The following is a 21,761-nucleotide window of genomic DNA, read 5'->3' as shown; positions in this document are numbered from 1 at the left end:
CTGTTTTGAAAAGCAAAAGCATGAGGCAGTGCCATGCACTTTACAGCTGTGTAGCTGCATCTTTATCAGAACTTTCTCTGGCACATTGATCTAAGCTTCACACAAAGAGAGATTGCATCCTTCCTTGCCACAGTCCTGGCAGTGCACCCTTCACCTACAGACCAAAAGGGCACAGACTGAGCTGTCTTGTGAGACTGCAGGCCTTATCACAGCAGCATGGAAGAGATTCTGACTGCATTTTAAAGCTCAGAAGCAGCAGAGCCATAAATTGAGCATGAGTGAGTCTGCCCAGCCTGCACGTGATGGCTTTGTCACCTCACACCGCAGCAGTGTGACACAGCTCTGCTGCACACTGAGCTGTGTGCACTGCAGCAGCTTGTGAGGACTCCCACTGAAAGCCAGAGCCCTTTGTATCAGCTGCTGTACAAATACAGATGGGAATGAAATCCCTCCCTTGCAACCTCGAAAGATGAAGCAGGCAGAAGCCAAGAGGGTAAGCAGCAGTACAGAGAGCTGGCACGGGCGGCTTGGTGGCCAGGCAGCGCACTGCAGTCTCCTGGCTCCCAGGGCAGTGCCCTTCCTGCTGGAATGCTGCCTCTGCCCCAGATCCTCAGAGAGCAGCTGCATTGTCTCTAGAATGCAGGCTTGGAGCTTAGCAGCTCCAAGTGAGAGTAAACACTGAGCAGCAGCTTCTAGTTTGGACACTATGGCAACAAGAAGTTGAGTTTAGTCCCTTTGAGTACAGCAGGGGAAGGTTCTGCAGCCAAGACCTGCCCTCCTGCTGAGGAATTCTGCTCAGCACTGCCTGTGTGCTCCTGTGCACACTGCCCTCAGCCTTCTGACTGCACTGTGAGCTGGGGCTGGTGGCACAGGATGTGCATCCCATATGACACTGCACCACGGGGAGATCTGCTGGCAGTGCACAGGCATTCAGCACCCAGGGTGCGCAGCTCCTGCCCTCAGCCTCCCCAGGGACACAAGGACAGCCCTGGGTTGAAGCACTGGACTCTGGCTCTGGAGGAGTTTTGGTTCTTCTGGGGACTGTTCCCCAGAAACTGTGGCAAATCCTTGATCTCTGGTCTGAGTTTGTGCACTCACCTGCAAAGCAATGCTAATAATAACCACTGCAAAGGCACTGTGGGCCTTACTTGTGTCTTTAAAGTCAGCATTTTCTGAGGACAAAGTGTGCTCAGCAGCACAGCACAGGATGCCTGACAGAGAAGCAGGCTTTACAGCCCAAATTCTACCATGCAGATTTAACCTGCAGTGTGGTGCTGAGCTGGGCTGTGTCCTTCCTGTGCATGTCTGGAGCCAGGCTTACATTTCCAGCATGCTCCCTCTCCCCTGTGCCTCAGGGCAGTGCTGCTGTTTGCCCTCATAGCTATCTTTACACTGCTATTTATTCAAGTTTGTGATCTTTACACCACTCTGTACACAGCAGGCACAGGTTCACACTGGAGTGTGAAAGGCTCTGCAAGCTCCCATTTTCTCCCCTCACTTCTCTACCTACTCCCAACACCTTTACAAGGAGGTCTAGGAGAGCTCTCAACAGACTGTTGCTGTCCAACCTCCAGCTTCAAAGAACCTCCATTTCTCTCACATCCTTCACCTTTTCTGTAGCCCCTGGAGCAGCAGGCTTGGATGCAACCCACCCAAGTATCTCCAGGCTGGGCTCCCTATCAGCTCAGGCCTGCCTCTGGTCTGTAAGCAAATACTCTTTATCTGAGAGCAATCTGCTCTTGCCCAACTCTGCCGCAGCAGGAATGCAGCCTCCTCCGTTCCAGGCAGGAGCTGTCAGCCACAGCCCTGTGGCTCCCCAGCATGCTGCCTTTTGCTCTTCTCATTATTTGACTGACCTGCTTTACAGAATGCAGGCAGCCTACCCCTTCCATTCCTCCTGCTGGACTCAGCTTGCCCTTCCACAAACTGAATTTGCAGACTGAAGCCCACCCTGGCACCTCTCCCCCGCTTGGTTTCCCTCTCTTGGCATAACCCTGCTAGCCCAGTGCCAAGACACAGAGTTCATCAAGAGCAAAACCTGCTCTTCCTGCTGCAGCAGTCCAACACTATTGCTGAGCAGGACTCACTTCATGTCTCTGCCCCAGGTCAGGTATTTTATTCTACAGAGGCTATTTCCCACGTACACAAAAGTGTCCAGCGGCACAGAACCACTCCAGAGGCCCTGCTGGCTTCTTCTCCCTTACACTCAGAGTCAGCCCTTCCTCTGACTCCTTCTGTGACTGCTTTCACATTCCTCTGGTCTCACATCAGCTTCCCAAGCCCAGCTCTCGTTGGCTAAGCATGAGCTCATGGAGCAGCAGAGAGCCCACAGCCCTTGCGGAGGCAGCGCTCCGGCTCTGAAAGGCTGCTTTGGGACTCGCAGCTCTCCTAGCCCCTACCTACCAAATACCACCCCCAGGGCAGTGCTGCTGAGACAGGATGAGAACAGCCTCTAGCTCCAGCTCCACCCTAAGCACAAGTGAGTGCTGAAGGGTGGGCTGCAGGACATGTTCTGCTTCCTCTTCACCCTGCCCTGCCCACCCAGGGCTTCTGCTGCAGCTTCTCCTCTCCAGCAGGCTCTGACTGGAAGATTTAACTGTGCTGCACTTAGCAGGAGCAGGGAACAAGCAGCAGGACAGAAGAACAAGCAGCCAACATAAATCTGTCACAGGGCAACATCAGATCTAGATGGTTCTGGATAGAGCCTCCCCCAGCACATCCAAGGGAAATGAATGGCTCACAGGTAGGTCTGCCTCACCTCACAGCACCCCTGGGCTGAGAGCTGCTTGGGCAGCCCTGCCAGCCAGACCTCGGTGCCCTAAAGGTGGAAGTCAAATCAGGGATCTGGCATTCTGGGGAAGGAAGGGGAGCAAGCCTGCAAAGCAAACAAAACCCAAGGGGGACCAAAGCCAGACAAGAGCTTGGCCATGTCTGCCTGGAGTCTGCAGCTGTGCTGGCAAGGAGACCCAGAGGCATCATCTCTCACACAGCTTCTGGGCTGCCTGCCTGGGCTGCTTTGTGGCAGGAGGAGACAGCAGGAGGGGAGAGGCTGAGGCTTTGACTTTCTTTCATCTGCTCTGAACAGGAAGCAGGCCAGGACTGGACTCTGCTCAGCCCCTGTCTCTGCACTCAGTCAAGTGGCAGACAGTGACTGCTGAAGTGCACTGTCCCTGTCCTGCACAATCCCAGCATGTCACCAGGCCTGACTCTCTACTCTTTAACACCTCTGCCTATTGTTCCCTCATGGCACATCTTGCTTGGATGTAGGAGGCTTCTAAATCTGCAGGGTAGAACAGAAACTAATCCACCAAATAATGAAATATTCCACTGCACTGTTCTTCAGCTCTCACAGGACTTAGCATCTCTGCCCAGGGGCACTGCTGCCACTCCTGAACTCAGCTGGTTGGGGCTAGGCTTGGTTTAAGTCTGGGCTTAATGACTTACCCAAACTCACCTAGGAGGAGGCAGCCCAGTTAGGAAGGAAAGCCAGTGCTTCTGCTTCTGCACCCCATGCTTGGGCCTTGTATCCTCTCTGGTTTTAATGAGCCAATTAGAACATTTTCAGCCCTGGTCATAATGAGAACCTTGGTGTTCTGCACCCTTGTAAACAAGCAGAGAGAGTGACAGAGCAGAGCTGGGGAGCCAAAGCCAAGGGAACACAAACCAGCTCAGTGCCATTTGTCAGAGCAGAGAGGAAATGAATGTCAGCTCAAATCCCAGGGGAACTCTGCAGCCTGCCTGCTCCTGCCAGCCAGCCACCCCTCCTGCAAGGAGCCTGCACACCGCCACGCAGACGAGAGCTGCTGGCAGCTGAGGTCAGAGCAAGCACAGGAAACCAATGTGCTTCAGAAGGGCTCTTTCAAACAAGTGAAATAGCTGTGTGGCAGAGGGCAGTGCTACTGGAGATGATGCTCTGAGGGTGTGGATTCAGGGACCCTTTGCTGCTATCCTTGCTCAGGCCAGCTCAAGCCCAGGACTCTCAGCATGAGCTTCAGCCATCTGAGATAACAGCTCTTGGGATTCCAGGGGGTAAATATAGCACAGATGTTCCTGAAAGCAGCTCCCTTACAAGGTACCCACGGCTGGCTGACAGAGAAGCAACACTTTGGAACCTCAAAGGAATAAAGCCAAGGCCCTGCCTCCTGTATTGCAGTGCAGCTACACATCACCAAGCGCTGCATCCACCACTGAGCCTTCTGCTCTATTCATTGTACCCAAGGATGTGCTCCAGAAGTTATAAAATCCCAAACAGACCAAAAGAAAGCAGAGGGGAGAAAATGTCCCTGCAGTCTCTCTCTGCTCTTCCATCTGTGCAGCTCTTCCACAGCACACACTTTCAGCAGGCCTCTGCAGATTAACCCCTCAGGCACCAGATGTGCATCAGCTGCTGACCAGTTACAGATAACTCCTGCTAGTTTTCATGCTGAGCAATGGTGAAGAAGCTGCAGAGCAGTGGGGGAGAAGGGGACAGAGAACTGAGAGCTCAGAATTCCAGTGTGGGAGGCAGCCTTGCCTCATGCATGCAGTGCCTGTGGGAAAAGCAGAGATGCTGCTCCAGGATGGCCCTGAGAGGAGCCTGCAGCTCCCTGCTTGCCCCACAGCCACTCTCTGCCTTTTCCATCCAGACTGCAACAGCTGGAAGTTCACAGCAGCATTTCCTGGCAAGGAATACACTCGAGCAGGGGTGGCAGGGAGAGGCTGGGAGGGGCAAAGGCTGTTTACATTTACCAAAGGTATTTGCAGGCTGTGGGACTGCAAAGCCCACTGCACAAGGGCTGCTACACTCTGAGCAGGTTTTGGGGCTTGCTGTATTTGTATGTCAAGCTCTTCAACCTTGCAGCTTGCAGGACTGCCACCTGGACCACCCTCACCTTCTGCTGAGCTTTGGGGCTATCTGGCCACTGCTTGGGAAGTTCATTAAGCCAAGATTTTGGGCTAAGGCTTTTCAAAGAGACAAAGGACATTTTTTATGCCACCCAGTAATTCAGTAAGCACTGAGCACACAACCCTCACTGCTGCTGAAAATATCATCCTGTTAGAGCTGGACCTTTGTCAGGTCCTCTCACATGTCAATAATCCACCCTTCTTTACATTTTTTCCTCTTAGGGAAGATTAGCTCTAAGGCCTGCACATGCCTAGCACAAGGCACCTTCCTCTCACAAACACCTAAGAGCTGTTAGAGCCTTAGCTCCTCTACTCTGTGAGGACAGACAGGAGCTGGCTGTGCCAACTGCTGTAAGAAAGCCCAAAGGGGAGGTCATGCAGGACAGACTGATGCTCCCAGTGCAGGTCTCTACCCACAGGATAACCCTTCAGCCAAGGCAAATGCCATTCCCAGTGGTAAAGACTCAGCCCCCCCAAACTTTCCCTGCTTCCCCAGGTCCCTGGAACCTTGAGACAGCCAATGCTGTGTTTTCCAGCATGCACTGTGCCAGCTACAGCAGCTAACCAGTTCTGGGAGTCTGAGAACACTTTCTTCTCCAGCCTCTCTGCTGCTCACCATCCTCTTCACTGCAATTCCCTTTTCTCTCTTTTGCCCTCTCTTTCTCCTTCCCATTTGGCTTTTTCTGTCACCTCCTCTATTGCCTCCACAAACTCACAAAGAACTTTTGCCATCCCACGAAGGCTACTCCAACCAGACAGGAGCTTGTGAATTATTAACAGTGTAGATTATAAATAGCATCATTTCAGTGCTAGCCACACCACCAAGATGCATGCACTGGTGCACAGATCAGCTGCCATGGCTCTGCTGTGACTGCCCTTGACTGTTCCCTCACCCACCAGTTCTCAGAGTGCTTTCTAGGACAGCAGCTAGAAGAGGAGAGGGGACATTACTTGTGAGCCTCAGAAAGCACCATGGGCTTTTTCCAGCCCTCTGCTATGTGTTTTCCACTCCCTTTGCTGACCCAGCTTCCTGAGGTCTGTCTGCATTGCCAACATCCACAGCTCACAGAAGCGGAGGTCCCTGAGCAGAGTAACCTTGCTGGGGTGCCTTGTGCAAGCTGAATGAGGCCCAGCACAGCGAGCAGAACTTGGACAGCCACTGGGACCTCCATCAGTGCTGCTCTCCAGCAGAGCTCACAAACCAGAACGAGCTGCCTGTCAGCGGTGGAAGCCTTCCAGCAGGAAGCCATAGCAATGGAAATGAAGCACAGCAGGCAGGCTGTGGAGTGTGGCAAGTGGTTAGTGGCCAGGAAAGGCAGGGAGCAAACACCTAGGCTCATTTTACAAGGCCCAGATAATATTGCAAAGAGAAAACACTCCCAGACCAATGACTGTAGAAGCAGCATGGTACCTTAGCCGGGATACACACTCACTTCTGATGGTTTTCCTGGTCCAGGCTAAGGGCTGACTGAGTCAAAAAGACTTCAGCAAAGCTGGTTGAGAAGCACACAATTAGAAATCAGTTTCTAAGCAGAGAAGAAACACCAGATGAACTGGGTCTGGCTGGATTCACTGGGTCAAAAGACAAGCATGTGAAATAAGCAGATCCTGGTGCTTCAGCAGCCTGGGGAAAAGCTCTGCACCTCGGAAAGTATTTCCAAGACAGGCAGACAAGAAAAGTCCTTTCCTTTGTGCAAGCTTACTCCAGTGTGTGAAGTCTCGACGGAGAGAGATGGCTCTGAAGCTTCTGAGCTTCCCAGCTGAACAGCACTGTGCAGACTTGGCAGCTGCACCCACAAGGGAAGATCATGGAAAACAAATAAATCAGCCTTGAGTGATCTGTGCAGCCTTGCAGGGCCCTGCTGCATGTGACTGTGTGGGGCATGCAGCTTGGTGCCACCCTTGATCCCACAGCTATGCCTCACCAGTGAAGCAAATCATTCACTTGCAAGGAAAATAAACATGTCAAGAGTGCCAAGAAAGGGAAGCACGGATGTTTTATCCACTCAAGTTTTGACTGACTTTTAGAGAGCTGCATTTTACTGACCAGATTAGTTGAGTTGGTAGCTTGCTGAGGGCAGAACCCAGCTTTCCACTTCTCCTGCTCTGGCTTCAGACAACAGTCCTTCCAGCTGGGGATAAAAAGAGAAAGTGCTTGGAATGTTTCCAGGACAGCCTGTGACACCAAACAATTTCTAATCACAATTTGCCCCTGTGTCCATGACACCCAAAATGTCAACAGGGAAGTTCAAAGATTGGCATTTGAGTCTGGTGGTGTAAAGACTGGACAAGAGTGTAGCTGCTGGAAATCCTCTCTGGTTGAAGGTGCATTAAATCAGATTAAATGATGCTCCCCTGTCATACAAAGACCAGGCTAAATGAGTTAATCATCTCTCCTGGGCCTCCAATCTAAGACATTAATGAGCAGGAAGCACCAACTCTTGGAACAGGACTCAGAAATACAGAGACTTGAAGAAACAACACATTTGCCTCCTTTTAAAACAAGACAGCAAGAAAGCCAGCCCCACGGTGACACTTCTGCAAAGCTGTGTACCTCACTGCTCTCTCTCCCTGGCTGCAAGAGCACCCCAAGGTAAGCAAACAGAACCCAGCCTTGCCCTGGCCATAGGTGAGGCTCAAACCCTGGGGAGCAATCTTACAAAGTGACTCACCTCAGCTACGAGTTGGCTTGGCCCAAGCATTCATAACTTATGAGTAACTCCAAAGCAGCATTTCACAATATTCACTGGCTACAAATCTGCCTTGTTATAAGAAGTTGTTGAGGGATTAAGTGAAGATAGCTGCTCAGGGCTTGTCCATCTGCAGGCAGAGGACAGAGCAGCAACAGGATTATGCTGCTAAAAAGCACTGTGTCAAATCAGTGCTATGATGTGCTGAGAGAGTTTGTACCAACCACTGTAAATCCCTGCCACTGTCTGGACCACCAAGAACATTCAGAGCTTCTTCCTGCTCCTTTCTTTGACCTTGCCTCACCATGTGATTTCAAAAATGCTTCACTGGCCTCGCTTACATTAAGGTAATTCCTGGATGTTGGTAGAGCTGAAAGGCTAATCCATGCAGCTACTGCAGCTAGACCACTGCTCTGGAGTAAAAGCAGAGTTATCTGCAGTTACAAATTAGATATGTAAGAAGAAAAAGGGGAAAGGAAGGGGACAGGGGAACACAGACATCAATACAAAATCACAGAGAGAACGAGGAGGCCTCAGGGTCTCTTCCTCCAAGTGCTTTATGGACACCACCATTTAGCAGTAAATGTAAACCTCTCTTCTAAACCTGACCTTGCTGGATGTCCATGCAGAAATACTCATGTTTAGCTTTCCATCCACTGGTTAGGGAGTATGAAACCAAGTGCAGCCACTGCCTTACACACCTTCTGCAGCAGTCAGAGAAGCTCTGACATACATTTTTAGCCTGGGTAAAAGTTAACCCTGGGGGAAACTTCAACTCACCACAGTGTAGCCTTGCAGTCCTGTGCTCCAACAGGCATCAAGGATGTCACAACCTGGCTTAAAAGGTGATGGAGGCAACCTCTAACTCGCTGCACCAGGATTGTTTGCTGCTGGATGGCCACTTAAGTAACATGGTCTCTTCTCCCAGGCAACCAGCACCAGAACAAGAGCACTGAGTCTCAAACTCTGCCAGGGGAAGTTTAGGCTGGAGGTGAGGAGATGGTTCATCACTGAGAGAGTTGTTAGCCATTGGAACAGGCTGTCCAGGGAGGTGGTGGAGTCACCATCCTGGGGGTGTTCAAGAGGGGACTGGATGTGGCACTTGGTGCCGTGGCTACTAAACCATGAGGTCTGGGGTGACTGGTTGGACCTGATGATCTTTGAGGTCTTTTCCAACCTTATTGATTCTATGATTAGAACACTTCTCATCCTACCTGAGGACTGCAGTTCATCAACACAACCTCACCCGTGCATGCCCACGACAGCAGTCAATCCAAACGGCCTCTCGACGGCGACCCTGGGGGGTGCCCGTGGCTCTTCTCTGTACTGTGAACCCCCCAGGTTTCGAGGGTGCCAGCTCGCTGCAGATTTAGTCCCTTTGTCTAGTGAAACTTGACTCATCTTTTGGCACGGATGCAGCTGGGAGATGCAGCTGTAACGTGTCTGTAACTGCAGCCCCTGCCAGCACAGCACCGCGGCCCAGCCTCGCCAGCTGTCCCTGCCGGGCACCGCCTCCCCCACAGCCCGCAGCCGAGGGGCGCACTCCCGCGTGTCCTGCAGCCTGCTTCCCCCCGCAGCCTGCTCCCTTCCCCTCGCAGCCTGCCCTCCCCTCGCAGCCTGCCCTCCCCCTCGCAGCCTGCCTGTTCGCGCCGTCTCCAGGCACACCAGGCGGGGTTTCGCAGGGCGGACAGGGCCGAGCTCCACAGGGCAGGGAGCGCGGGAAGCCAGCGCGGGTGGGAAGGGCGAAGCCCCACGGCCCTGGTGTCGCGAACCGGAGCCAAGAGGCGCACGGCCGCAGAGCGAGCCGAGACCAGGGCCGCGGGAGCGCAACCTGTCTGAGGGAGCGAGCAGGGAAGGGAGGGGAGGGAAGGGAAGGGAGGGGAGGGGAGGGCAGCTGCCAGCGGGAGGAGCGAGCGAGGGCGCGTCCCGGCCGCCCCTCCCCGCGCCGCTACATCCCGCGCCGGCGCCGCCATTTTGTCCCAGTGCCTGCGTCCCCGGCCCGCCGCCCTCCCTCCGCTCCGCTGCCGATCCCGAGCCGCGCGAAGGGCGTCCCGTAGATGGCCAGCTTTCCCCTGAGTGTTAACGAGAAGCAAATCGGTGAGCGGCGGGCGCGGCCGGGGCGCGGGGCCGGGTGGGCCTGGGCCTGCGGAGGCCGGGCCGGCAGGGGTTAACGCCGTCCGTTCGGCGGCTCCGCGAGCGGGGCTGGTTCCGCGCCCGGCCCTCGGGGTGCGGAGATGCCGCTCCGCGGGCGGGGAGAGCCGGGGCCGGGCTGCGGCGTTCCGCGGGACCCGAGAGCCTTCCCCTCGCCGCTTTCTCTCCCGTTTCGTGCTGTGCTCGCCGAGGGCAGCAGGGCGGCTCGGGCCTCCTGGCGCTGCGGGGCGCTGGGATCCACGTCCCGGAGATACAGGCGGCTGCGCTGGGCGCGCTGAGCCCCGCGGCGGGGACCGGGCTGGGGCCGGGCTGCGCTGTGCGGCGGGGACCGGGCAGGGGCCGGGCTGGGCTGTGCATCCGTGGGCTGTGCAGCAGGGGCCGGGCTGGGCTGTGCATCCTTGGGCTGTGGGGCAGGGACCGGGCTGGGACCGGGCTGGGCTGTGCATCCTTGGGCTGTGGGGCAGGGACCGGGCTGGGACCGGGCTGGGCTGTGCGGCAGGGACTGGGCTGGGACCGGGCTGGGACCGGGCTGGGCTGTGCATCCTTGGGCTGTGCAGCAGGGACCGGGCCGGGCTGTGCATCCGTGGGCTGTGCATCCTTGGGCTGTGGGGCAGGGGCCGGGCTGGGACCGGGCTGGGCTGTGCGGCAGGGACCGGGCTGGGGCCGGGCTGTGCTGTGCATCCTTGGGCTGTGCGGCTGGGACCGGGCTGGGCTGTGGGCAGGGACCGGGCTGGGCTGTGGGTAGGGACCGGGCCGGGCGCGCCGTGCCAGCTGCCCGCTGCCTGCGGCTTGAGTCGGGAGAGGCAGGCGATCTGCCGCGCTGTGCCAGTGTGCCCGCGGATTCTTTCCAAAGCGAGAAGGTTATTATTTGGCATCTTATTTGCTGCTCACGTGTCAGGCGAACTTGGAGCGTAGCTCTACTGCTGTGTCCAGAGCTGTAGTTGCAGTAATCGACGCAATAACTAATTTCGGTACACTTTTATATGAGTTCTGTTTCTGGGACGGAGCTGCGATATGGCTTCGGTGACAACCGGGATGCTTTAACACTGAGCTGTTAATTTTCGGTGACTCAAACTCTGAACTGAGCTCAGTCCTTTGATTGCTTTTACCCGGTGACGATAAGCCCCTTTCCCCAGGACTTAAACGCCGTGAAATAACAGCGAAATCCTCCCCCTGTTGCGGGGCTCCTTTGTCGCCTTTTCGGCGCTGCTGGCTCTGTTTTAAACGTGGCGTTTCCTCTTTGTTCCTTTGCAGCACGCTCACGCACCATAGGAGAGCTCTTAGCCCCAACTTCTCCTTTTGACAAGAAGTGTGGCCGTGAAAACTGGACTGTTGCCTTCGCTCCCGATGGATCTTACTTTGCTTGGTCACAAGGGCATCGCATAGTCAAGCTGGTCCCCTGGGCTCAGTGCCTTAATAACTTGTAAGAAAACACATTTTGCTTTTAATTCACTTGGAGAAAAAAATGAAAGTAAAGGTTTTTAGAAGAGGAGATAGCTTTTAACAGATTAAAGCACTCTTGGATTAAAACACTCTGTTGGCTTTTTAGGCTTTGGTGTCTTTGGGAAAAACCTTCTTCCAGCTATCAGCTTTTGTTTTACCTCCCTCTGTGGCCAGTCAGAGAAACAACTCACAAAGGCTGTGGAGGAGTGATTTATTAATTGATTGAGATGCTCTGAAATGAGAGGAAGTTAGAATGGAAAGGAAACTTCAAGGCTTGAGCAGATCTAGACTTTTAAGCTTCCTATCAGAAGGCTTTTTGGGTTTGGGGAGTTTGCTGAAAGGCAAACTTCTTTCCTTACCATTCTTACCAGAGTTTAAGCTCCCAAAGACAAGTTTTAGTTTCACTTGCAGCTTGTCTTTTAATGAAGTTGGTCACCAGCAGTTGCATTTTCATGGCTGGTTACACTTCCCCTCCCTGCAGATCCCACCCCCTCCTTTTTTTCCCACCCTCTTTCTGGTGCTGGCTTAATTGGTTTTCCTGTGCTGGCCTCAGGGTCTCTTCCCAATATTTAGTGCATGGGAGTGAACTGCAGGGAGCTTTGTGCTCATTTAGCAGAAAGTCTTAGGACTTCTTGTAACTGATTTTTCTGTAAATGCTTTTAAAATGTTGGGTTTTCCCAGTTGGTTAAGGTAAGTAATTGCTCTCTGGAGAAGTGAAAATGTGGATCAATTCCTGTGTGTTGAATTAAAAATGTCAGTAGTGTAAGGTTTCCCAGGGTTGGTAATTTTCCCCCAGTTAAATGGCTTTTATAATTTGAAATTAAAAATGTCACTTTCCAAGTGTCCATTATGGCAGCACAGATTTCAGAGGTTGGAAGGGACCTCAGAGATCATCTCCTCCAACCTCCCCACCATGGGCAGGGACACCTCTCAACTAGACTCAACTGCTGAAGGCCTCATCCAGCCTGGTCTTGAATACCCACAGGGAGGAAGCATCCACAGCCTCCCTGAGCCTTCCAGAGTCTCCCCACCTTTGTACTGAAGAACTCCTTCCTCAGCTCCAGTCTAGCCCTGCTCTCCCTCAGCTTCAAACCATTCCCCCTTGTCCTGTCTCCAGACACCCTCATGAGAAGTCCCTCTGAAGCCTTCCTGGAGGATCCCTTCAGGCACTGGAAGGCAGCTCTAAGGTCCCCCTGGAACCTTCTCCAGGCTGAACAAGCCCAGCTCCCTCAGCCTGTGCTCATAGCAGAGCTGCTTCAGCCCTTGGATCATCTTTGTGCCTTCCTCTGGACTCACTCCAGCAGCTCTGTGTCCTTCTGCTGACACCAGAGCTGGAGGCAGGATTGGAGGTGGGGTCTCACTTAGAGGTCTTCTCCAACCCAACCAGTTGTATGATTCTGTGACAGGAAGGTTGCACAGGACAAGACAACCTTTTGGAGAGCTGAGGCCAGCAGTGCTCAGGCTGAGCAGTGCTTCAGGGCTCTTGCTGTTCTGTTGCTTTTCCACGATGCTTTATGCAGTTCACGTTGCGCTGCTTCTTGTTTCAACAGCTTGTTGCACGGCACAAAGAATGTTGCAAATTCTCTCAGCACAAGACTTCCAAGGCAGAACAGTGACAGTGGTCAGAAGAACAAGCCCTGTGAGCACATCATAGACTGTGGGGATATTGTCTGGAGCCTTGCTTTTGGGTCCTCGGTGCCTGAGAAGCAGAGCCGCTGCGTGAACATAGAATGGCACCGCTTCAAGTTCGGCCAGGACCAGCTGCTGCTCGCCACAGGCCTGAACAACGGGCGCATCAAGATCTGGGATGTGTACACAGGTAGGCTATCTGCAGGCTTCTAACTGGGAGTTCAACCTGGAATACCAGTTCATCTTAAACAGCAAGCAAGAGTGGTCACATACTGCTGGAGGAGGGAAGGGGCTCAGGTCTTGCTTTGAGATGTCAGTGGTGGAGGATGAGGCCTTGTTGCTGCTGCAAAATATCATAGTATCAGTCAGGGTTGGAAGGGACCACAAGGATCAGCTAGTTCCAACCCCCTTCCCATAGGCAGGGACACCCCACACTAGATCAGGCTGCCCAGAGCCTCATCCATCCTGGGCTTAAACACCTCCAGGGACAGGGCCCCAACCACCTCCCTGGACAACCCATGCCAGGGCTTCACCACTCTCATGGGGAAGAACCTCCTCCTCACCTCCAGCCTGAATCTCCCCACCTCCAGCTTCATTCCATTCCCCCTAGTCCTATCACTACCTGAGATCCTGAAAAGTCCTTCCCCAGCCTTCCTGTAGGCCCCCTTCAGATACTGGAAGGCCACAATGAGGTCACCTGGGAGCCTTCTCTTCTCCAGACTGAACAGCCCCAACTCCTATGAGGACAGACTGAGCTTGAGTATGCTTGAGTATGTGATTGACTCTGCCTTTACTTACTCTAAAATACTCTCTGGGATCTTAGCTGTAATTTGCTTTCAAACAGAGGAAGCTTTCAAACCATGAAGTGGCTGTGTTCTCCATTGTGGGGAAGGAGTCTGTTGATGAGGAAGCTTTCATTGCAGAGTTACAGCATCCCTGCCCCTGGTGGGGAGGTTGGAGTAGATGATCTCTAAGATGCTTTCCAACCTGAGCCAATCTGTGATTATTTCTAAAAGGGAAGAACTGTTCAAATAATGGGCCTGAATCTGAACTTAGGGAATCTCAACCTGGCTGGTGGCCCAGCTGCTAGATGGGAGACAACTGAAGCTTTAGAGAAGTACCAACAAAACCCCACCCTGCTGACTGCTAGGTCATTTGGTCTTAGCTTGCAGATTTAAGCTCAGAACAGAGATGTCTATCAAAAGTCAAGCCTTGCCTTCTGAGGCAGATGGGTGTAGTGTACACATTTCCTAGCTTCTCAGGAAATTGCCTCTTGGTGCAGAAGAGTCTGAAAGCATCCACAAGCTCCTTGCTGTAGGCAGCATTCCCACAAAGGAAAACTTGCCTTTTCTGTGCTGTAATTCTGTACTTGTACCCTTAAAGCATTTTGATCTGCACCAAAGCACAGCCCTTCATCTTCAACTCTGATGTTTTTGTGTCCCAGGAAAACTCCTCCTTAACCTGATGGACCACACAGAAGTTGTTAGAGATTTAACCTTTGCCCCAGATGGCAGCCTGATCTTAGTGTCTGCATCCAGAGACAAAACACTGAGAGTGTGGGACCTGAAAGATGATGGTATGCACTTTGTCTGCTGTGAGCAGGAATGTCCGTGTCCTCTCCTCTTCTCTTGCTGGAAACTCACTTTGATTAGTTTTCTCTTAGTCACTCTCTTGCTGTCTCGAAACTCTTTGTGCCCTGAAGCACTAAGCTGGCTTTGGGTTAAGTCAAAAGAGTGCAGAAAGTCACTGTGGTTTTTTTTGCTGGGGACAGGGTTTGGAGGTTGCATGAGGGAGCTTTTATTTCCTTATCTCCTTGAGCCCTCAGCTATGTATTTCATTTCTTTATTCCTTCACTTACTGGGTAGAGATGTTCTTGGGGAAAACAGTATCCAATTTTGTGAAGGCCAGGGCAGTTTGGGAAAGCTTTGCAGGCTGACCTTGTCCTGCTGAACAAATTCTCACAGGAATGTCTTTTCTTTGTAGGAAATATGATGAAAGTGTTGAGAGGACATCAGAACTGGGTGTATGCTTGTGCATTCTCTCCAGACTCCTCTACTCTCTGTTCTGTTGGAGCTAGTAAGGCAGTATGTGTCAGAGTTTCTTGTTCCTTGAATCACTGAATATTGTTCATAATCACTTGAAAATCTAAGTAACATTAAGCTTGTGCTCGGTGTCATGAACTTGTAATGTCTGATGGTGCTGTGACAGTGCATGAAATGAAACTAGCCAATGGTGCATCCAGACACTGATTTGCCAACTGAACTTGCACTGCTTTTAGTTGAAGAAACTTAAAGTGCTCTTTGAGAAATAGTTCTACACATCTGCACCTGTTCAGAGTATAAAACCAAAGACCACCCAAGCTTCCAGTGCTAAAAGATCCTTAGGCTCATGCATCAAACCACTTTGATAATTGATTTTATCCTTTCTATTTCTTGCTCACTGAAAAGGACTTTTCAAAGTCTGAGCCAGTTGTGGTATCTCCTGCTGAACACAAATGTTCCTACTTGGTTTCCAATGCCAATGGCACTCGTGTCTAAAAGCTCTAGAATGAAGAACAGCAGACTGGTCTTGATTCCACCCAAGTTCTAATTCCCTGCTAGAGAACTGAAAGCAGTGCAGGTAAAGCACCTGTGCCATAAGCTGCTTTTCTTGGCACTGAAGAATCAGGATAAAACAGAAGGGGGAATTCAGGCTAGTCAGAGGGGCTCTGCAGGTAGTTTTGTGAGGCCTGGGGATGCTGAATTCAGTCACTGGATACCACTTCATATGGCTGACTGTTAAATGCATTTGCTAACCTGCAGTGAGCAGTGCAGCTAGGCCAGGGGCTAGGCTGAGGCCTGGGGTTTGGCTTTTCTTGAACTAGAGCAGATGTGGATGTATACTTTGCTATCTTCAGGCTGTGTGTTTTCCATAAGCTTCTTGCTTTCCCTGTCACAGGTGGTGGCAGCAATATTGGTGTGATTGAGGTTAAGCTGGCACCACTCACACAGGAGCACAATGGTGTTAGCTGGGCAGAGAGTGGCATCTCTGGCTACCAGGCTGGGGGCGAACTTTGCCGTAGGACGAAGTAACCTTGCATTCGGCTGCAGGGTGTCCTGTACGTACGCAGGTGCTGGGTGATGTCCACTTTCTGCTTTCTTTCTTTGCTTTTTTTTTTTTTCCCCTCCCCCCCTCCTCTTTTTTTTTTTTTTTAATTTTATTTTTCCCTCCTTTTTTTTTTGTTTTGTTTTTGGTAATGATTTTCCCAGCAGTGAAACACACTGACCCCTAAAGCTTAACTCCCACTTGTCTGGAGCGGTGGGGGTGGTCTCCTAGGAGCAAACTGGTCAACTTCTTTCTAACTGCTTGTACAATGGTTGAGTTGTAAGCAGTGGGTGAGGCACTAGGGCTGTGTTTGCTTGGGTCAAACAGAGACATTTCTATCAGAGATGTCAGTATTTAATCTGTGCAGTAAAACTGAGTGGGGGTTGGAGGGGGGGGGGGAAATCGAGGACCCTGATGAGCTCTTTTAGGGACATCTTGCACCAAAGACCTCCAGTCTGTGTTAAACTGTGCTGCAGTACCTAGCTGGTTCCTAGTCAGTCACTCTGCAGTCTTTGGTTAGCTGTAATGTACAACTGCATGTCAGATCCCTGAACTCTAGCATCCTTACCAGTTCCTCTGATGCAATAAGCAATTAGCTGGGTGCATTGTAATGTTAATGGAATTTTGGACTGTTGATTTCCATATCTTTTTTAAATGCATAAACTCTTTCTGATGATGTGGTTAGACTTCCCTGTTGTTTTGCCAAAGACCTAACTTTTTGGCTGTGAAAACTCTGTGTTTTTTTTTGCTTGCAGTATCTGTTTCTCTTCCTAGGCTGACGTTGGTGATCCAAGCCAATTGTAAACAAGTGATCTTAAAGGGATGCCACTGGAGTAACAATATGTTAACCTTTACCTTTTCCTGTCTGTATATTTCTTAAAATATTTGGTAGTTACTGAAAGGAGGGGACTGTAGAGGGTTTTTTTTTTAACCCTATTTATTTCTGCATACCTTAATAAAATAGTTCTGCCACACCTGAACTGCAGTAAGCCAGGTGGCTAAGTTGTGTTGCCTTTTGCCTTTCATATTTTGGCTTATTTTGTTTTAATAACATTTAACAAACCCGAGTTAGAAACTTGCATGTCTGCTTTAATTATTTATTTAAAACCAAACCAACCTACCTTGATTTTAATCTTAAGTATGACACTGAGCATATTCCTTAATTGTAGTAATTCATAATGCCTGATTTGGTTTTAATATAATCCTAAATAAGACTAGCAGCTATATTAAAGTTAATGCTTCACTGCACCTCTGAGCAGAGCTATAACATTAGCTGCTTTAATTGCAGGTTTTCCTCTGGGATATGGATAAATACTCCATGCTAAGGAAACTTGAAGGCCATCATAATGATGTTGTAGCTTGTGAGTTTTCTCCTGATGGAGCTTTACTGGCTACTGCATCTTACGACACTCGAGTCTATGTCTGGGATGCACACCTTGGAGTTATGCTCATGGAGTTTGGGTAAGTGAAGCAATCAAGTCTGGAAACCACCTCCCAGGCTGAGGATGGCTACTGAAAGTTAATGGGCTTGTGTTTTTAACTGATAGTTAGACTTGGGAAAAATCTTAGCAGTGGCTGAGGGAAGTCTTAAGGTGGCAGAGGGGTGAGAACTGAGGGCACTGGTGCCATAAGGTCTGCTTCTCTGAGCACCTTCAACGGCTCAAGGGTTCAGTACTACAGAAGACAGAATAGTTCAGCCTCCACTCCTGATTCCATAGTTAAATATCTAGTCCATTTGTTCTTCCTCAGCTCTGGTCACAGCTGAAAGAAGCAGCTGCTCACTGAGTGTCTCTTTCCCAGGCACCTCTTTCCCCCTCCCACACCGATATTTGCTGGAGGTGCAAATGACCGCTGGGTCAGATCCGTATCTTTCAGTCACGATGGGCTACACATTGCAAGCCTTGCTGATGATAAGTAAGTATGAGGAAAGGTTTGTTAGACTCCTCATTCTTCCCAGGGGATGTGAACTTCCAAATACTAGGTCAGCTTTTCTTCTAAACTAACAAATTGCTTGTGGTGGCCTTCGTGAAAGCAGCTGAGGCCTGCGGGGTATGGTAGTGTTCATTCTGAATGTGGAAAGAGTTGTGTGCAGGCTGGATACCCTGGGTGACTTCAGTGTCTGACAGCTGGAAACAGAGAGAGGGGCTCGCAGCAGGGGAAGATGTAAATGGAGTTAATGATGCAGTTAGGTCCTTGAATCATAGGGGATTCCAAAGTAAAAAGTGTCCTGGGACCTCATATGCAACTTAACTAATACTTTAGAAGAGCTACACCTCAGGAATATGAGGAATGCTTCCTGAAGATGACAGCAAGGGTAGTCAGGGGGTTAGGGGTTTAATGAAGACAAGCCTTGTTAGGATTTCCTAGCACATACAACACTTAAGAGAGCTTAGACAAATCTATAGCTCAGGTTACTGCTTCCTGCAATCTCCTGTTCAGTTGTCAGAGTTACAGTGCTTGAAGTCAGATCAAGGTCTAGATCAGGAATGAAGAACTCACAGTGATTTATTCAGGCCAGATCTGAAACTCACTGTGTGCCTGTTGAGATGTTTATGAAGGTTTTCTGAGCTCTGCTTAGGCTGCTTGCTTGTGCAGCACCAGAGAAAATGCAACAGAAGGAAATGTCTCCTGTGGTAACTTTGCTCCTTCTTTTCAGAATGGTGAGGTTCTGGAGGATTGATGAGGAGTACCCAGTCCAGGTTGCACCTCTGAACAATGGGCTCTGCTGCACTTTCTCTACTGATGGCAGTGTTCTAGCTGCAGGGCAAGTATATGTTGGTTGGTTTATTTCCCTCCCTAAAATACTAAGGTAACCCAAAAGGCTGAAAGCAGTGGTGGAGTGTTCTACAAGTCTTCAGCTGTGAGTTGCAGCTTTATGCTTCTGACTTGGTTTTACTTCTGGTGCTGTTTAAACATGGCTGGAACAGCACTAAAATCAAGAAGCTGATAAGAAAGGAGTTTATCTTTGAGGATAAATAAAAGGCCCCCAGACCTGTGGACTGGAAAAGGCCCAGGACATAATCAAGGGCAGGCATTCTGCTGGGTGGTATGTGCAATAGCTGTTGGCAGCTCTGCTCAGGCCTGTCCCACAGATCACCAGCAAGGTGTTACTGTGCTGCTCTAAATGAAGAGCTGGCAGCCAGTGTGAGTCGGGGGCAGCTGGAGCTCAGCAGCAGCAAGCCCAGAGCCCCTCCCCCTAAGTGGCAATGTGTGAGAGAATTCAGTGAGCTGCAGTCATTCAGGTGGGATAACTGGAGGGTCTTTCTCCCCTCTGCTGTGTTTGTGCAGGACACAGGATGGCAGTGTGTACTTCTGGGCAACTCCAAGGCAAGTTCCCAGCCTCCAGCACCTCTGTCGCATGGCGATTCGGCGAGTGATGCCCACAGGCCAAGTCAAGACCTTGCCCATCCCTTCCAAAGTGGTGGAGTTCCTGTGCTACCAGATTTGAAGTCTGGGGGAAGGGTTCTTTGTGGTTTTCTAAATGATAAAATCAAACTGGCAGGTGGCCCAGCTGCTGCAACTGGCTAAACACTTCAAAGAATCCTCAACCTCTGCAGCCTTTAAGCTTAAAACTCTACAGGTTTTGAAGAGCTATTTAAAGTGGTGACCTAAATCCTCTGCTGTCAAATGCCTGGCAGGGGAAGTTTTAATATTTATAGACAAACACAGTAGAAGTATTCCTGGTGTTCTCAATTGTTCTTTTTTCCCCTAAGATGTAACTGTGAAGACATGGACATACCTAGAGATAAGCTGCTACGTGTTAGCCAAGTCCCTTTGCCAGTGGCTTCTCTGAGTTGTGATGTGTATCCTGTATATATTGCTTTGGTAGAGCCCTCAGCTGCATCTGTGCTGGGAAGTGGAAGGGTAGCATTATTCTGGGACACTGAGTTAGGCAAAGTATTGACTTAAGGAAGCTTAACTGCTCTGTAGGTATGTGCATTGAGTTGGGGTTCAGGAAACTGATCCACAGATAGGAGTTGATGCTAGTTTAGTTGGTGAGGAGGTACAGCTTGGCTTTTTAGAGCAATGTGTGGAGAGGGGGTGGGGAGCACAGCCTGGGTAAGCCCAGGAGTGGTGTCTGTCTGTCAGCTAAAGAAGGCTTCAGTTCCATAGCAGCAAACCAGGTGAATTTCAGTATTGGGCAGTGTTGCAGACCTGTTTCCTTACACTTCTAAAACCTAACTACTGTACTGTTGCCTGATACTTTGTCTGTAGGGAGAGAGGCCTACAGACTCAGATGTTCATTCTTTAACCCTGTACTATCTCTCTGGGGGTGATTATTGGTTAATGGCCAAAGATAAGCAAAATACTTGGTTTTGCCTTCTGTTATTTATCTGTACCTGCAGATATAAAGAATGTATGCATTGCATAAAATGCCTGATGAGATATATATATATTATTATTATTATTATTTTTGTTCAATTTTTTTATTAAAAGCTTGTATAAAAGTTTCCTGACACAGCATCTGGTGAGTGCTTTATCCACTGCTCCTAGAGGGGAGCTGCTGCTGCTGCAGGACTCCCTGGCTTTCCTCCTCAGGCCCACAGTGAAGGTTACTCTGGAGAGGTCCAGCAGGATAGCCCTTCCCATCAGAGATCCCAAACCCAATAGCAAGTGGTTACACCAACACTGCTGGGTCAGCAAGGGTTAGGCAGATGGGTTCAGGGAGTTGTGATTTTAAAGGGTGAGCTCAATAGCTCTGCCTGGTGGAATCAGTCTCCTGCAAGCCTGGAAGAACAAGCAGGAGATCTGCCATGCAGCCTGTAGGAGTGAAGGGAATAAACTGCACTTGCAGAGTGTTAGTCTGCAAACTGGTCCCACTTGCTTTGCTAGATGATGCTTTGCTGCTGTTCCATGCTGGAAACAGCCTGGTGTAGTTAAAGGGACAATGGACCTGAGCAGAGCAGCAGCTCTGTGGTGGTTGGGGTGTGCTGTTCAGCCAGCACTGAGCAAACCAGGGTTAGATACACTCCCAGCCTTCTAGAACCATTCTGCACAGCCAGTATTGCTGTGGGGACTGCCACTGATGTCTAGAAATCCTTTTGCAGTCCTCTCCTGGAGCGTGCTCTGGGGAAGGGAGTCACCAAGTGGGCAAGGACCAAGTGGAGGGAGCCAGGAGCAGAGCTCGGCCTGCTCCGTGCTGCCTCAGGCTGCCTCACTGCATGCTGTGTCCAGCTCCAGCGAGTGCAGCCCTGCTGGGGCCAGCAGCAAAGGCAATTAACAGGAAAAGGATGATGCAACAGCTTGCAAAATTTCCTGACAGCAGAAGTATCAGGCAAGGGAGAACAGAAATAATTGAGAATCACTGGGTCAGAAGCTCCTTTGGAGAGGAAGATGTGCTAACACCACAACAGCAGTGGGCAGAGGTAGTCAAAACAGGCAAGAGGGAAGCCACTGAGGAGGAATTCAGTCATTTAGTCTGTGGCTGGGCACTGAGCTCAGGAAGGTTGAGTGGGTTTGGGGTTTTATTGTCCACTAATCTTGAACAGATGTTTCTGTTGGGGGCAGGATGTGCTACGTGGAGTATTCACAGATCTGCTCTGTTCCTCTGTGCCTGAGCACAGCAAAGCCTCAGCATCACCATGGTCTGGAGTCTGTTTTCTGGGCCACCTCCAGCTGAAGCCCTGAGCCCAAGCTGAGGGGAAGGCCCAGATGTGTTCCCAAACACAAAGTGGGCTCCCAGGTGCTTGTTGCAGTGCAGGAGCCCCTCCAGAGCTCAGGCAGGAGCCAGGTTCTGCAGCACTGAGCACCACACACAGGCAGAGAATTAAGGAGAGGTGATCCAGAGTGAATTTGCTCTCCATGTTTCCAGCTTTAAGAGATGTCAGTCGGGTTTAGAGCACTCTGCTTGCCAGGCTGTGTGGTCTCTGGAGTCCCTCC

General features: G+C 50.8%; 1 protein-coding gene across 1 annotated transcript; it reads left to right on the top strand.

The window, feature by feature from the left end:
* Positions 1–9,530: 9,530 nt before the first annotated feature.
* WSB1 (WD repeat and SOCS box containing 1) lies at positions 9,531–20,338 on the top strand. The gene is made up of 9 exons (XM_068154924.1): positions 9,531–9,671; positions 10,980–11,148; positions 12,719–12,987; positions 14,242–14,373; positions 14,781–14,881; positions 17,170–17,342; positions 17,682–17,795; positions 18,538–18,645; positions 19,170–20,338. The coding sequence occupies exons 1-9, from the start codon at positions 9,632–9,634 to the stop codon at positions 19,327–19,329; spliced, it is 1,266 nt and encodes a 421-aa protein (XP_068011025.1). The 5' UTR covers positions 9,531–9,631; the 3' UTR covers positions 19,330–20,338.
* Positions 20,339–21,761: the final 1,423 nt, after the last annotated feature.

Source organism: Melanerpes formicivorus, unplaced genomic scaffold, assembly GCF_026170545.1.
Source record: "Melanerpes formicivorus ecotype bairdi unplaced genomic scaffold, bMelFor1.0.p_v2 SCAF_29, whole genome shotgun sequence".
Taxonomy (NCBI): Eukaryota; Metazoa; Chordata; class Aves; order Piciformes; family Picidae; genus Melanerpes; species Melanerpes formicivorus.
The sequence above is the reverse complement of the archived record's forward strand: the minus strand, read 5'-3'. Positions and strand labels throughout refer to the sequence as shown.